Here is a 16,708-nt window from a genome sequence, read left to right as displayed (position 1 = left end):
TTGCACTAGTTGATTCATATCACATTTTTTAACGACACCATTTAAGAATATTTAGAATATTATATTTTATTTAATGCAATATGTTAATACTTAATAATTTAAGCAGATTCAGCTATACTAATTTGATTGGAAAGAAAATTTCTCCCCAAAAATTTATTATGAAATACGAATTAAGGTATTTACAGACGACAATACTGCGTATTAGAACTTTTCAAATGTAAGATAAAATTAAATGCATTCCGTTTGTAAAAAAATCATTTTGAAACATAAATTTCTTGTTTAAGACTCAGTATTGTCGACTGAAAACACCTTTAATATAACAGTGTAGTAGTAGTTATAGTTCTACACCATTTGCAATTGTATTTCAGAAATTTCCATTTATAAATCTATTAAAATTGTCTGAAATACAATTAGAAACTTCTGAAATACAATTGGAAATGGTGTAGTTAATTTTTATTTCGGCATGTGTGCAAAATATTATTATTGCTTGAACAAAATTTACTCCATTTAATTTTTCAATTTCACATTCATTCAAAATAAATCAATAAAATTTCAGCTTCTACTTTTTTTATTACAATTTCAAATTCTACTAGTTTCTGTTTTTATTTTTCTTTGCCATAATTACCTTTTATTCATCCAACACATTATCCAACCACTGTTGTATATCATCTTTATTTTCCGCTCCCGTTGAACTACCTCCTGCTGCACTTTTATTATCCGGTGTAGCTGGCTTTAAAGCCGGAGTATTTGCACCCGATTTTACACTAACCTTTGAGGTCATACTCAGCAACTCATCCAATTCATCGGGAGCTTCTGGAGATTTTGCCTTCAGTGATTTTTGACTCTTGGCTGAGTTAGTCTTACGACTGGCGGAATTAATTTTAATGCGTGGATTTTCTATATGTTCCTTTAGAACATTTTGATACAACTTTTCGGCAGCCTCAGCCTCTTTTTCCATGCTCTGCAATTGGTCCTTGCTAAACATGGACGATGAATAATCCATGCGCTTGTAAAAGGGGACAGTTTGTAGACCCACATTTAAAAGTTTCAAATTCAAAGTGAAATATTCACTGGCCTCGGTGTTATCTAGAAATTCTGAATTTTCAGCCTGTTCCCATTGTTTTTCAGAGGAAAATTTAAAATGTCCCCCCATGCCAGAGGGTAATTGGGACATGGTATTGAAGTCCCCAGCTCTCATTTGTTCATTTTCTTCATCTCCGGCCGGGAAATCATCCATTTCCAAGGGATATGTTTTGGCTGCTTTCACCGGTTGGCCGCCTCTTATCCAATCATTTCTATCCACAAAACGCTCATCGCTAGAGTCCACCACATCTACATAACCACGTACAGTCTCCACTTGTCCCGAAGATGAGGAGGTGGTACAATATTTGGATTTATTGCGATAATGTGACTTCATTTTGTGACGCTTACTGGTTTAGAGAAAAAAATGCGTATTGGTGTAATCCTTTGAATGTTTTTAGGTTGAATGACAAATACTTACTCTTTCGATCGATTATCCTTGCCCTCCATGGTGATTTTTTTGAGATTTTAGCACTAGATTAGTAAAAACTAATAAGAAAACTTTTGTTTACACTTCCGTTTATTTGCTAAGCAACCGGCGGGACTAATCAGCTGGCGCAATTTTATGCCAGTGTTACCGGATTGGGTATTAATTACAAAACAGAGGTGCCAGAACATTACATACGGGGAAGTATGAAATTATGTGCAATCAAGGATTGCCAACATTTTCAATAGAAAATCTTGTGCAATTAACGATTGGCAACATTTTCTATAGAAAATCTTGTGCAATTAACGATTGCCAACATTTTCTATAGAAAATCTTGTGCAATTAACGATTAACAACATTTTCTATAGAAAATCTTGTGCAATTAACGATTGCCAATATTTTCTATAGAAAATCTTGTGCAATTAACGATTGCCAACATTTTCTATAGAAAATCTTGTGCAATTAACGATTGCCAACATTTTCTATAGAAAATCTTGTGCAATTAACGATTGCCAACATTTTCTATAGAAAATCTTGTGCAATTAACGATTGCTAACATTTTCTATAGAAAATCTTGTGCAATTAACGATTGCCTTCCAAACATAACTAAAATATAAGTGCGGTTATTAATAACCATCCATTGTTTATAAAAAATTTGGTGGAGTTATATATAACTATTGATTTTTGTTTTATAAAAACTCTACCAGACTTCTCGATAACTATATATTTTCTATAAAAATTTAGTAAAGCTATCAATAATTATCGATTTTCAATAGAAAATCTTGTTGAGTTATTGATTACTGTAGGTTTTTTATTGAAAATCTGGTAGATATGTCTATAACTATCGATTTTCTTTGGAAAATCTGTTGAAGTTATTGATAACTATCGATTTCTAATATAAAATCTGGTACAGTTATCGATATCTATCGATTTTATATAGATAATCCTGCGTGGTTATCGTTAACTATTAATTGTTTATATAAAATATTGTGTGGATATCAATAACTATAAATTTTCTATAAAAAAAATGTTTGCAACTATCGATTTTCTGTTGAAATTATTTGTTTCCTGAATTTTTTAAAGTTTGTTTAATTAATTTTTAACTATTATTTCAAATTAAAGTCTTGTAAATGATTTCATCTGGCATCACTTTAAATGTTTTAACGCCGTTTTTAATTTTCCAGCGCCTTTGTATTTCTTCTGTTTACTTTTTGACATTTTGCTCTCCCACTCTCATTTAACTGTCAAACAAAGAACAAGAACGTGTTAAGATTTCGCATTTAATAGAAAAGCAGATTTTAAGTGATTAACACCAGAAAAATTGTGAAATTTTTGTAAAAAAAAGAAGAATTAAATTTAACACAAAATGTCAATGTTTACTTGCATCAATTGCAGCGTTAAATTCGCTTCAGCGGACATACAACGTGAACATTACAAAACAGATTGGCATCGTTACAATCTGAAGAGACGTGTAGCCGAACTGCCACCAATCACTGCTGAAGAATTCCAAGCGCGTGTCATACAAATGCGCAATGATAAAGCCACCGAAAATGAGGAAAAACAAATGAGCTTGTACTGCAATGCCTGTCGCAAACAGTTTGGCAACCAAAAAACCCATGACAATCATTTGAACAGCAAGAAACACAAAGATAATCTAGCCATATTTGAAAGAGAAAATCAGGGAGATGAAAAAGAAATTACCACCAAATCGGTGATACAACCCAGACCACATCCGGCCATAGCCGCTGCGGCTCAAGGCAAAGGTAAATTTGCTTTGGAACAGGTGGCCCAAGGCGAAGAAATGGAGGCAGACGATGATGATGACGATTATGAGGATGTTGAGGAGGAGGTGGTAGATTCGGATGAATTAGATGAGCTGGCCGAGAATCCTTTAACCGAAAAAGATTGTTTGTTCTGTGTACACAAAGCAGAAGATATTATGGATAATTTGAAACACATGTCCGAAACACATTCCTTTTTCATACCCGACTTGGATTATTGCACAGATTTGGAAGGTTTGCTGAATTATTTGGGAGAAAAGGTGGCTGTGTACTTTATCTGCTTGTTGTGTAATGAACGGGGCAAGACTTTTTATACTTTGGATGCTGTAAGAAAACATATGTTGGATAAGGGTCATTGTCAAATGTGTCATGAAGGTTTGGCTTTAGCAGAATATGCCGATTATTATGATTACAGTTCCAGTTATCCAGATCATGTGAGTTTGATAGAAGATTATTGTAAATAAATGCATTTAAATAATTGGTATTTTTGTAATTTACAGAAAGAAGGCATGGATATTGATGAGGAAGTGGTACCCGATCTCTTGGATGGTGATGAGTACCAATTGGTTTTACCCTCGGGCGCTGTTATTGGCCATCGTTCCTTGATGCGCTACTACAAACAACGTTTAAATCCCAGTCGCGCCTTGATGCCCAAGAAATCCGATCGCAAACTCCATCATCTATTGAGTACTTATCGCTCTTTGGGCTGGACTACCAGTGATCAACATGCTGCCGCACGCAAAGCTCGCGATATTCATGTTATGAAACGTGTTCAAGCCAAGTGGCAGATGAAATTGGGCTGCCGTGCCAATAAATTGCAACATCATTATCGGGATCAAGTTATGTTCTAAACTGTAAATAGTTTATAGATGAATGTGATTTGTGTTATAGAGAAATTATGGTAAACGCTGAATAGTTATATGATAAAGAATTTTTAAATTGGATAAAAGTAAATATGTATCAAAGAATTTGATAAAAAGAAAATGTAAGAGAAGTGTAAATGTGTTAATACAAGTGTCACAACAGCAGCAATGAAAGGCAATCTTAATTTGTTCTTAATAAAGCGGAAAATCAAGGAAAATTTAAGGTGAGTAGTGAAATTTTTATAATAACTTTCTATACAAAAGAAATCGTTGTATTTTGACAACAATATAATTTTCTATGGTCAATCAATCAATAGTTATTAAAAATTCAAACATATTTCTAAAGAAAGTCAATAGTTATCGATATACAAAATCGTTGGTTATTGATAACTCTATAAGATTTTCTGTTGTAAATCGTTTGATAATGATTACTGCACAAGATTTTCTAAAGGAAATTATTGGTTAATGATAATTCCTCATAATGTTCTATAGAAACTCTTTGGTTAAGGATAACTCCACAAGATTTTCCACTGAAAATATAACCTTACTCGTTTTTGTATGGACAATTGGTTGGTTATCAAAAACGAATTAAGGATTTTTCTATAAATATGCTTACAATCATGAACTCCAAAAGATTTTGTACAAAAAATATTTGGAATTGTTAACATAAGATTGCCTATAGAAAAATGTTTGCAATCGTTAACTCCACAAGATTTTCTGTAGAAAGAGCTAGATATTGTTAACTCTATAAGATTTTCTTTAGAAAGAGAGTGTTATTGTTAACTCCGAAAGATTTTTTATAGACAAATATTTGGAGACGTCAAATCCACAATATTTTCTATAGAAAAAGCTTGCTATTGTTAACTCTAAAAGATTTTCTATAGAAATAGCTTGCAATCATTAATTCCACAATAGCGGTATTCACAATCTTGTGGAAATGGTCTAGCATCATTGCAAATGCAAAATTTTACAGTAATCCAATAACAAAATACACACAAAAACCTATACAATTTTGCATTTGCCATGATGAAAGACCATTTTCACAAGGTTGTGAATACCGCTAATATTTTGTATAGTTAATTATTGCAATCGTTAACTCCACAAGATCTTCTATGGAAAATACTTTTTTTTTAATTTTTTTATTTATTGAATCTGTCTATACTTCCTTATAACTATAATATATTTGCTCTTAGTTAAGAGTCATGGTGGATACACAAACACGTCTTTAACCAATGGCGTTTCTAAGTTGCTATGAATGTTTGAAGTTCGAATGACTCCTCCGCTGCACATAATTTCCTCTACTGTCTGCAACGCCTCACTACAACAAAAATCCAATTTACCTATAAAGGCTGCAATTGAACATTGACCGGTTATCACTCCCACTAGGATTCAGAGACTATGCCTATCCAAGCCAATTAATGTTTTGTTTGCCAAAAGAGACTTTAGACACTTGACAATCTTTTCTACTATTCTAGGATTGGTTGGTGGAGTCACGGAATCTTTTGAATTAGCCTGTAGTAGGGACATATCACAGGTCTAACTCTAGATTCCCTAGTACCATGGTCTAGATCAGAGCCATGTCTGGCAAGTTCATCTGCCACCTCATTTCCCTGTATGTTACGGTGCCCTGGGGGGTTACTCCCTAATTCGATTCGAAAGAAAATCTTTTCGAATTACAATGTATTTAACAAACATTTTCGTTTTCGAATTGAGTTACGCAGTAACCCCCCTGGTACCCAACACAATCTGATTGTGTAGTCTACTAATAACTCTTCAAGAGCTCTTTTGTAGTCTGTCACTATGCTAGAATGCCGCCTGACTGTCCACATAAATTTCTGACCTCTCTGTGACGTGTGCGTTTATCAATTCCGTGCAGGCGTCTTCCAGATCTCTGCCTGGAAGACACTGCATCCATCAGACAGTCTGTATAGCCGTCTAATACTGGGGCCAAATTACCGCATTCGATATTGAGTACAATTGGTCGTAATTTTCTTATTTGAGATTATGGCATTCGATATCGCGCCAGAAATTTAGTACATTTTATCATAATTTCAATGTCGTAAATCATTTTTCTGCACTCCCATTCATCTACTCATTGCCTATCACCACACTGTACAACCATAAGTAATAGTTGTTGCTGGGTGCTCAATGAAATCCACAATTTCTTCACTGCACGTAACCTGCAGTTATCACCAACGAAGTCATCGGCAATACTCTTCACCACCTGGACGAAGGAGGTAAAACTGAACTTAGGCATCATGGTCGACGGCGTACAAATTCCGTCAGTGAACCACTCGAAAATCTTGGGTGTCACTTTTGATAGCCTTTTTACCTACTCAGCACACGTCACTGCAATCACGCATAAACTACGAAATAGGAACAAGGTCCTCAAATCACTAGCCGGCAGTACTTGGGGTATGGACAAAGAAACCTTGCTTGCTACCTACAAGACGATTGGTCGGTCAGTGGTCAACTATGCTGCTCCAGTGTGGTCGCCTTCGTTGATTGATATCCAGTGGAGAAATATCAAAAGCTGTCAAAACGCAGCCTTAAGGACCGTCACAGGCTGCCTTCAAATAACCTCCGAACACCACATTCACGAGGAAACCAAGGTTCTACCGGTCAAGGAACACAACGTCATGTTGACGCAACAGTTCCTTCTGGGATGTCATCGGAGAAGTCATCCAAACTTCAACATCACACAGTTGGAGTCTCCCCCAAGGCATGTCAGACAGGACCTTCGGAAATACGAGGAGAACATACAGATGTATGTGCAGGATCAATTTGATCGCCGCTCGTATATGACAGCTTTGAACGACATTCACAGAGACGTCATCAATTCCGCGGTAGCAGGATACCGTATGAATGTCGTACTTGGAGGTCTCCCACCACCGATAGCAGACGCCGAGAAAATTTTGCCGCGTGGAACAAGAGTCGTTCTGGCACAACTTAGATCAGGATGGAGCAACAGGCTTAATGCCTTTTGGTCCCGCATAGACCGTGCCGTCCTTAACTTATGCCCAGCATGTGGTCAGGGTCCTCATGACTCCCTCCACAAATTTAACTGTTCAGCCAACCCTACTTCACTCAGTCCAATGGATTTATGGACTCATCCTGTTGAAATAGCTCAATTTCTTGGACTTGAACAACATGCAGAACCACCAGAACATCCAGATTGATTAATGTAAAATTGTTCATGCTGTTACAACAACAACCATAAGTAATAATGGGCCTTACCACAGATGTATACAGGCCTGTCACAGAATTCCATTCCGATCGAAAGTGGAATTATTTCCGTATTTTGCTTCTTCAGAAAAAGTTAAACAAAAATTTCTTTCGGAATGAAACCACTTTCAGTTTTCAAAGTGGAATTGATATTTCTTTATAATTATTGGTTTTTCTAAAATTTTTAATCAATTTCTATACCAAAAGCTTCCCTTTTGTTTTAATATAAAAAACGTTTTCAAATTTAAATCAGAAATATAGAATTATTAAATATTTTTGGAATTAATAAATTACACGGAATCTGAAGAACCTAAAACGAAATCGATCGGAATAAAAACTACGGAATTGAAACCATTCCGAACAAAATGTGTGACAGGCCTGATAGATCCAATTTGTTATACTTGGTCGCAAACCTCAATTCTTGTTTATGGAGTTCCTGCATTTGTAGTAGACATTATAGCCCTTCTTTAATTTTTCCACAGTATTTATTTTCCATGATAATTTGCTATCAAGGTAGATCCCTAAATATTAGTTTCCTCCTGATAAAATCAGCTTAATGCCGACTAATTTCCTCAAATACATTCACCTCAAGAATATGCAGCTAAAAAACAGAACAAAAATTGCTTTGTGTAGGAATCGAACCCAGCTGCTTACTAATTCAGCCCAATTATGAATAAAAATTCCGCGGGAGTTTTCTCCCTTTTCTCATTTTTCCTATTCAAATTTAATGGGAAAAAACTCCCGGGGAACAAACTCCCGCGGAATTTTTTATTCATAATTGGGCTGATTGTTCTAGGTACGAGTTATTTGATGGTAAATACAAAAGTTCATTACTAATCTTTAAAGAAATAAATAACTACTCTACTAAATAGAATAATGTGCTGGGTAATGACCACTCATTACAAAATAAGGTAACTAGTTGCCATTGCCAATATATTATTTCTGGGCATTTGAATTGAAAATGTTTAGGAAATAGTTTTTCGCTGTGCTTGTTAAATAAAACTCTTTTTGTTTTTAATTTTTTTTTTGTAATTTATTTTTTTTTGTTTTAATAAAATTTAGATTTATTTAATTTTTAGATTCAAATTTATAACTAGCAAATTTTTAAAACTTAATTACAAATGTGTATTTTTCTGTTTGCTTCTATAAATTTATATATATATAATAATTTGTTTTATAGATAAATTAAATTAAAAAAAATAATAAAATAAAAATGTAGAGCAAAAATTTAAAGCAAATTATGGTAAATTTATATTAAAAAAAGGCAGATTTCATGATGGTTATTTTTTCTCTATTATTTTTTAAATAAATGTACAATTTCTTTGACGATTTCGTTAAAAATTAAATTAAAAACAAGGCGAGGAAAAAAGTGTGTGTAAGTGTGGGTGTGTGTATATAAAAAAAATTTAACTAAAAAAATATTAAATAAATTATGAAAAAAAATTATATAAATTTTGCTATTGTTTTGTGGTGTATATATTTGTAGTTTTGTTTTGTTTTTTTTTATGTTTGTTAAAATTATCGAAATATTTAGTATATAAACATAGATAAATACACATAGATTGGAAACTGTCTAGACAAAAACCTAACTCAGTTGTCAAAACCTTAAGGGTTTTCTGAGTTTCCTCTTTAGTTGTATTTATCTATGTTTATATGTATGTATATAAACTATTGAGTCATTAAATATTGTTAAATATTTTAGTTTTATTTTATTTTTTAAATTTAAACTTAAATTTTAAAATATTATAGTTTTTATTTCAATTAAAATTAGTTTAAAAGTAGCACTTTAGTTTTTATAAGAATTTCTACATCTATTTTCTTTTTTTGTTTATTTTATTTATATATTTTCATATAAATTATAATTATTAGTTAGTTTTTATAGTTTTTAATAATGTTAAGCTGCTGTTAATGTTAAGATTATTTAATTTTAGACAAAATTTTGTTATTTTATATAGAGATTGATAGTTGGTTGTACAAAAGCATTGAGGAAACCATTGCTAAGATGAAAGACTTGCAAGAAAATTGTTTTCATGCCTTAGGGGGCATTCGATTCGAAATTCAAAACTTTTCAGTTTGAAATTTCCTTTTTTCTTAGTAGATTTAATGCATTTTTTTAGTATTTTTCTTATTGTTTTGGTTTTATATTTGTTTAACAAAAAATAGCAAACAACTATGGACGGATTAGAAAACCGTTTAAATTAAAATGTAACTGTTACAATAAGTGGAAAATTTAAAGTGTTATTACAGCTAGGAAGCTACTCCTATTAACGTTTGTTGAACTTCCTTGCTAAAATAATTAAACAGCAAATTTGTCTTTTTCAATAATTTAGTTAAAGTTTTTTTTTTTGAATATTTCTTTGAAGATATCCTTTCAAACATTTTTTTTTAAAGCTAAGAAAAGTTTTACAAAATGGTTTTTGCTTAGTGCAGATTCATACCCAGTTTACTTGAGCAAGTCTTCTTGAGTTTATAGAAGAGAGATGAAAATATTTTCAATCTCCTTTTCTCTATCTTCTACAAACTCCAGACGTGTGCAACTAATCTTGACATGTGTGTAGCAGCACTTAAAAAGATTTGGCCAATATTTTTCAATTTACATATTTCAAACTAGAAAATTGTCTTAAACATTTTGTTCATATTTGTTTATTATGAAAATTTCAATAAATTTTGAGGTTAAAATGAATCTTGAACAAAAAAAAATTTGAGGTTAAATTGAAAGACTTAAGGCAAATCTTGCCTAAAGTGATTTTAAATATCCACATTTTTTAAACAATTATAGATTTAGGGTCTATTATGGATGACAACCGAGCTAAAGTTGCATTGTCAGTTTACAGAATGGAATTACAGATGGCAACTGGCAGCTATCATTTTCTGATGTCAAATTAGCAACCAGAATTCTGTGTTTGCTATCCATAAACGACCCATAAATCTGTCATTGTTTATACAATGTTGTAATTAAAATCACTTTAGGCATTTTAGCCTCAAGATTCACTTTAACCTCAAAATTTATTAAAAATTTAATATGTTTAACTTTTCTTTGATGTTGTTAAAACTACACGTCTAATTGGCTGTCATTTATTCAGTTTCAAGGATTTTAAAATCCTATTTCACAAAATTTTTTTATAAAAATTCTTTTAAATGGTCTTCTAATAGGGACTTTCGAACTTTGACAGTTAATAGCGGTCGTACTGTTGAAGCTACATCTGTCGAATTGGTTGTCGATTTGTTTTGGAGGTACATAGCTTGGGCCTGCACCAGTACAAAATTTGACTGACTTAGGAGGTGAAGGTAAACGACCCTAGACAACTACCTATTGAACTGGCAACTGACCCTAATTTTCATTATGAAATCAGCTTCAGCGATGAGTCCAATTTATGGACTGTCAAGAATACAGGACGATACCAGTTCACATGAGATCCAAGAGCGTCCAATGCATCCCTTAAAAGTCACTGTTTGGTGTGAATTTTGAACTGGCGGCGTCATATTACTTTGAGAACGACTTTGGCCAGGCCATCGCGATTACCAACTTCTTTTGGCCTGAATTTGGATGATATGGACACCAACGAAATGTGGTTTCAATAGGACGGCGCTTTGTGCCACCCAGCTAATGCCACATTGCACATTCTGCAGGAGCGATTCGAGGGCATGATCATCTTACGTGGAGTTGTTGTGAACTGGCCACGATTTGACTATGCTAATAAGACACAAACCACAGCGGCCCTGAAAGTCAACATAATCCATGACTGCGATCAAATTCTGCGTGATTTATACAAAAGACTAATGAAAGATTTCACATTTCAGATAAGCGCCATCCAGCGAAAACATGGAGGACATTTTGATCATGTTATATTCCATACATAATGCCATAGATAGGCCTTTCAAACTAATAAAAAATGTCGATAATATCTCACACACACTTTGTTATATTTAAATTTAAAGATAGGAAGCACTTAAAGAAAGACCCTTTATATTAGCTAAATTTAGAAAATATGGAAATAAATAAAATATTTATTAAAATTTGTTCAAAGTTGATTAGAAATGTAAAATTGTTATTAGCTTTCACTTTAAATTGTGGCAAATATGCTTCTGAATGTACTAAAATTTTTTATAAAAAAACAGAAATGGAAAAATTACACAAACATGTTGATGTCTGCCTTTAATTTAACCTAACATTTTTGTTACATTTGTCACTTTAATTTCAAAATCAATTTGAAATGTTAAAATTTTTAGCTTTTGTTGAAATTTTTTTAATACATTGTGGCAAAAATTTAGAAAATGTTCTGGTCTGCATAATTTATTAAAATTTGTTGTAAGAATCAGAAATGGGAAAACATGTTGATGCCTGTCTTCAATTTAACCTCAAATTTTTGTTATATTTTTCACTTTAATCTCAAAATCAATTTGAAATGTTAATGTTTTTAGCTTTTGTTGAAATTTTCTTAATAAATTGTGGCAAAATTTAGAAAATGTGATTACAAAGGGGGAAATTAATCAAAAAATTTCAGGTCTGTATTTAAAATTTATTACAAGAAACAGAAATGGTTGATGTCTGCTTTCAATTTAACCTCAAAGTTGATTAGAAATGTTAAATTTTTAGCTTTTGTTGAAATATTCTTTATAAATTGTGGCAAAACATGGTTACAAAGGGGGAAATTAATCAAAACTGGTAACGTTTGCCTTCAAAAGTTTTAATTAATAAACAGAAATGGTAAAATTAACCCAGCATTTCTCAGGCATGTCTTCAATTTAACCTTAAATTTTTTAATTTTAAGTTTTTGTTGAAATTTTCTTTGAAAATATTCTCAAAAATTAGAAAATATGTTTACAAAGGTGGGTCTTCAAAATGTATTCAAACTTGTGTATAACAAACAGTAATGGGGAATTCACTCTGAAAATTTTTAAGTCTATCTTCAAAATTTATAAAAAAAATGTTTAGGAAACAGTTTTGCAAACTTTTAAGATACGATTTTTATAGTTATCTTCAGTTTAAATGATTTTACAAGCCAAAACATATTTACAAAATAGAGATTTATTGATATTATTCAAAATTATTCTTTTTAACCTCAAAATTTAGAAACTATCCTCACAAAGGCGAACAATTACTCAAATATATAAAAGGCGGACTTCAAAATTTATTTAAATTTTGTATAAGTAACCGTTTTGCAAACATTTTGTTAAGATTTTTATGGTTATCTTCAGTTTAAATGATTTTATAACATAAATGATGTTTACAAATTTGAAGTTTATGGATTTTGTTAAACCATTTTCTTTATAACCTCAAAAACTAATGAATTTGTTTAATAATGACTGCTTTTGCCAAATTCGTTTAGCTTTTTGTAATCTCAAGAGTTTTAGTTTTATAAAGTTTTGCTATTAGAAAGATTTTCTTTAGTATTTCTATTGTGTTCTAGAAATTCATTCAACTTAACCTCAAAATTTTTTCCAGAATGAATTTGTTTAATAATGACTGCTTTTGCCAAATTCGTTTAGCTTTTTGTATTCTCAAGAGTTTCTGTTTCATAAAGTTTAGCTATTAGAAAGATTTTCTTTAGTATTTCTATTGTGTTCTAGAAATTCATTCAACTTAACCTCAAAATTTTTTTCCAGAATGTCAATATAATCTTAATTTAGCTACAAAAAGAAATATTTTGACAAATGATTTTATTGTCTATCTTCTATAGATATAGAGAATTATACATAGAGGCGAGACACTACGATTTGTCAAACACAAAGTTTTTTTTTAATATTTCTATTGTGTTCTAGAAATTTATTCAATTTAAGCTCAACATTTTTTTTCCAGAATGAATTTGTTTAATAAAGGCTTCTTTTGCCAAATTCGTTTAGCCTTTTGTATACTCAAGAGTTTCTGTTTCATTATTATTTAGTATTTCTATTTTTTTCTAGAAATTTATTCAACTTAACCTCAAATTTTTTTTCCAGAATGTCAATATAATCTTAATTTAGCTACAAACAGAAATATTTTGACAAATGATTTTATTTTCTAGCTTCTATAGATATAGATAATTATACATAGAGACGAGACACTACGATTTGTCAAACAGAAAGATTTTTTTAATATTTCTATTCAACTTAACCTCAAAATTTTTTTCCAGAATGAATTTGTTTAATAAAGGCTGTTTTTGCCAAATTCGTTTAGCTTTTTGTATTCTCAAGAGTTTATGTTTAATAAAGTTTTGCTATTAGAAAGATTTTCTTTAGTAATTCTATTGTGTTCTAGAAATTTATTCAACTTAACCTCAAAATTTTGTTCCAGAATGTCAATATAAACTTAATTTTGCTACAAACAGAAATATTTTGACAAATGATTTTACTTTCTAGCTTCTCATATACATAGAGAATTATACATAGAGGCGAGACAGTACAATTTATCAAACAAAAATGCAACAAATCATATGTATGATGCAAGAGTTAGGTTTTTAGGTATTTAACAATTACTTCTCTAGTCTCTATGTTACCCTATATCTGAAGAGTTTAAAATTTAGAGTTTTTTTAAAATTTAAAAGCTTTTACAGACCAAATATTCCTCAATTTTTGTTTAGCAAAATTTAAAAATTAGCTTTAATTAAGACACTTTTAAAATTGCCAGAAAAACTAAAATATTTAAGACAAATTTGCTGTTTTTCTTTTTTTAAAAACTATTAAAATTTATAAACAAAATTTGTTTTAAAGCAGCTTTGTTTTTTTCTTTCTCTCTATTTAAATCAATATTAAGATTATATTGACATTCTAGAAAAAATTTATTCAACTTAACCTCAAATTTTTTTTTACAGAATTTAGCTACAAGCATAAATATTTTGACAAATGATTTTACTTTCTAGCTTCTCATATACATAGAGAATTATACATAGAGACGAGCCACTACGATTTGTCAAACAAAAATGCAACAAATCATATGTCTGATGCAAGAGTTAGGTTTTTGACGACAGACAGTCTCTATGTTACCCTATATCTCAAGAGCTTAAAATTTGGATTGTTTTTTTTTTTAAATTTAAAGATAATGAAAGACTTTTTATTTAACAGCAAAATATCGCACACTTTTTGTTTAGCAAAATTTGAAAATTAGCTTTAATTAAAATTGCCAGAAAAACTAAAATATTTAAGACAAATTTGCTGTTTTTCTTTTTTTTTAAAAAACTATTAAAATTTATAACCAAAATTTGTTTTAAAGCAGCTTTGTTTGTGTTTTTCTTTCTCTCTATTTAAATTAATAATTTGAAATTATATTTTGTTGGTTTAAATTAAATCAAACTAAACATATATACTAAAATAGGTATATATGTTTGAAAATAATTAATTAATTTTATGTATTTAGTTAATTTATCTTATATGTTTGTTATATATAATGTCTATAATATTGTATTATTAATAATTAGATTTTTCTCTCTGCATTAAACAACAAAATAGTTAAATTTAAGAAAGAAAAACAAAAAAGAGAAGAGAATTAAACAAATTAAAATATTTATGTATGCAGTAGAGTGTAATGTATAATAATAATAATAATATTTTAATTATAAATTATAATAAAAAATTTATATTTAAATATTTAAATATATAAAAATATTTATTTAATGTAATAAACAGCAGTAGTAGAGCAATAATTATAAACGAAGAGTGGAAGAGAAATGAATCTAAACTCTCATTAGAGTTTTCAAAATTATTTTTCTTAATAGCAATGAAGGAAAGAAAGACAGTAAAGAACCTAATGAATAACTACAGGACTTTGTTGAACACAAACGCCTACCATGGGCGAAGAGGCATCTCCACTGCCAGAACCACTGTTATTACCAGACGAATTCGAGCTATTGTTAGAGGAGCCGGGCAGGCCACGCCTTTGTGAATGTTGTAATTGATGCTGTTGTTGTTGCTGATGCTGCTGCTGCATATCATTCATACTTACGCCGGCTAGCATGTGGGCGGGTGGCGGTGGTGGTGGCATGCCAAAGACATGATTGGGTGCTGCCACCGAGGGCCAGGCTGTAAACGAGGCAGGTCCGGCATTAGAGCCAGCTGTGGAGGCAGTTATAACACTTGAATCGGTCATCATTAGATGCGAGGCAGCCGCCGACAGCGGATGATGAGCAAAGTCAGACGGCAATGAAGCCGGCGCATAGTTGTGATGATGTGAAACACCCACACCCGCCGAGCCTGATGAGGGCAATTGCTGTTTAGCTGTTTGCAAAGGATTAAAGCCTCCGCCACTGCCCGAATTTTGCCTTATGCGTGAGGAATTCAATGAGCCCGTGCTACCCGAGGTAGTGGAGGATACCCCAGCTCCCTGCAATGAAGAGCTATGATGCTGCAACTGTAGAGGAGGCGGTGGTGGTGGCATTTGTTGTTGTTGTGAGCAGCTATTACTAGCAAAACTCACATCCGTATGCAGCTGTAGAGGCGGCGGTGGTGGTCTCATCTGTTGCTGCTGCTGTGAGTTGCTATTAATCCCAAAACGTACATTTGTTGCATGTTGCATTTGTAGGGGAGGCGGTGGTGGTCTCATCTGTTGTGTTGTAACCAATGGTGGATCACAGTCCATGGCCAAAGGATAATTATTACTATCACTGTTGTTGCATGGCTGCTGGGTGGTGGTACTGCTGCAACTGCTATTCGAGCCGGGCGATAGTAAACCCTGCAAAGACTGTTGCGCCGCCAACATTTGTTGCTGCTGTTGCTGTTGTTGTTCGTAGAGCGATTTCATCATCATACTGTTTTGTTCGAAGTTTTGTGGTCCCACTGCACCGCCGCCACGTGCTGAACGCATTAGATTTGCGTTGGCTGCTGGCCCTAAACTATTTAAACTGCTGGGCTGTTGGCTTGTGGGATGCATTAAAAGGCCTAAGCACACAGGGAGAGAAAGAGAGAGGCAGAAATACTATTAGATAATTAAAAAATTTTATAAAATGGCTAAAAAATTTTAAAGTGTAAGAGGAAATTTTTTTAGATTTAATTGGATTTTTTTTTTTGGAATATTTATATTTTGACTAAAATAAATTGGAAATTTCGTGAGACCGGTTCTGTAAGACTACTCCTAGACAAGATAATTTAATAGCTAGAGAGCTCAAGAAATTCCCAAAAATAACTCCTCGAGAGGTTGTTAATAGCCAAAAATTAGGAATAAATACCCGAACAGTTAGTCGCAGGGCAAATGAGGCTGATCTTGGTTGCTATCGTCCTGTGAAAAAACCACTCATTTCTAAAAAGAACCGTTCTGCTCGTCTACAATTTGCCAGGGATCATTTAAACTGGTCGATACAGAAATGGAATGCTGTCCTCTTTTCGGACGAATCCAAATACAAATTAAGAGGCAGTGATGGGAG

At 32.1% G+C, this 16,708-nt stretch overlaps 3 protein-coding genes across 4 annotated transcripts in view; 1 reads left to right on the top strand and 2 right to left on the bottom strand.

Moving 5' to 3' along the window:
• Positions 1-550: 550 nt before the first annotated feature.
• On the bottom strand, positions 551-1,643 carry Aven (Apoptosis and caspase activation inhibitor). Its single transcript, XM_065508348.1, has 2 exons — positions 1,502-1,643; positions 551-1,430 (listed from the first exon to the last, which is right to left on the bottom strand). The coding sequence occupies exons 1-2, from the start codon at positions 1,528-1,530 to the stop codon at positions 629-631; spliced, it is 831 nt and encodes a 276-aa protein (XP_065364420.1). The 5' UTR covers positions 1,531-1,643; the 3' UTR covers positions 551-628.
• A 1,163-nt stretch (positions 1,644-2,806) lies between these two features.
• On the top strand, positions 2,807-4,272 carry LOC135957818 (cytoplasmic 60S subunit biogenesis factor ZNF622). Its single transcript, XM_065508622.1, has 2 exons — positions 2,807-3,722; positions 3,789-4,272. Exons 1-2 carry the CDS (start codon positions 2,874-2,876, stop codon positions 4,137-4,139), a joined length of 1,200 nt encoding a protein of 399 aa, XP_065364694.1. The 5' UTR covers positions 2,807-2,873; the 3' UTR covers positions 4,140-4,272.
• A 4,109-nt stretch (positions 4,273-8,381) lies between these two features.
• The window catches only part of mnb (minibrain), a 122,736-nt gene continuing 114,409 nt past the window's right edge, over positions 8,382-16,708 (bottom strand). For both annotated transcript variants that reach the window (XM_065510388.1, XM_065510387.1), the window contains one exon: positions 8,382-16,226. In XM_065510388.1, the coding sequence (XP_065366460.1) occupies positions 15,097-16,226 (1,130 nt within the window). In that variant the 3' untranslated portion in view covers positions 8,382-15,096. The remainder of the gene's footprint in view (positions 16,227-16,708) is intronic.

The sequence above is a fragment of the Calliphora vicina genome, chromosome 4 (assembly GCF_958450345.1).
Source record: "Calliphora vicina chromosome 4, idCalVici1.1, whole genome shotgun sequence".
In the NCBI taxonomy this organism is placed as follows: Eukaryota; Metazoa; Arthropoda; class Insecta; order Diptera; family Calliphoridae; genus Calliphora; species Calliphora vicina.
The sequence above is the reverse complement of the archived record's forward strand: the minus strand, read 5'-3'. Positions and strand labels throughout refer to the sequence as shown.

Excerpts from the sequence above, each read along its gene's own strand:
- LOC135957818 (XM_065508622.1), top strand. The coding sequence starts at position 2,874 with ATGTCAATGTTTACTTGCATCAATTGCAGCGTTAAATTCGCTTCAGCG. Across the intron at positions 3,723-3,788 it reads GTTCCAGTTATCCAGATCAT|AAAGAAGGCATGGATATTGA; the intron begins GTGAGTTTGATA and ends TGTAATTTACAG.
- Aven (XM_065508348.1), bottom strand. The coding sequence starts at position 1,530 with ATGGAGGGCAAGGATAATCGATCGAAAGA. Across the intron at positions 1,431-1,501 it reads AAGGATAATCGATCGAAAGA|TAAGCGTCACAAAATGAAGT; the intron begins GTAAGTATTTGT and ends TCTCTAAACCAG.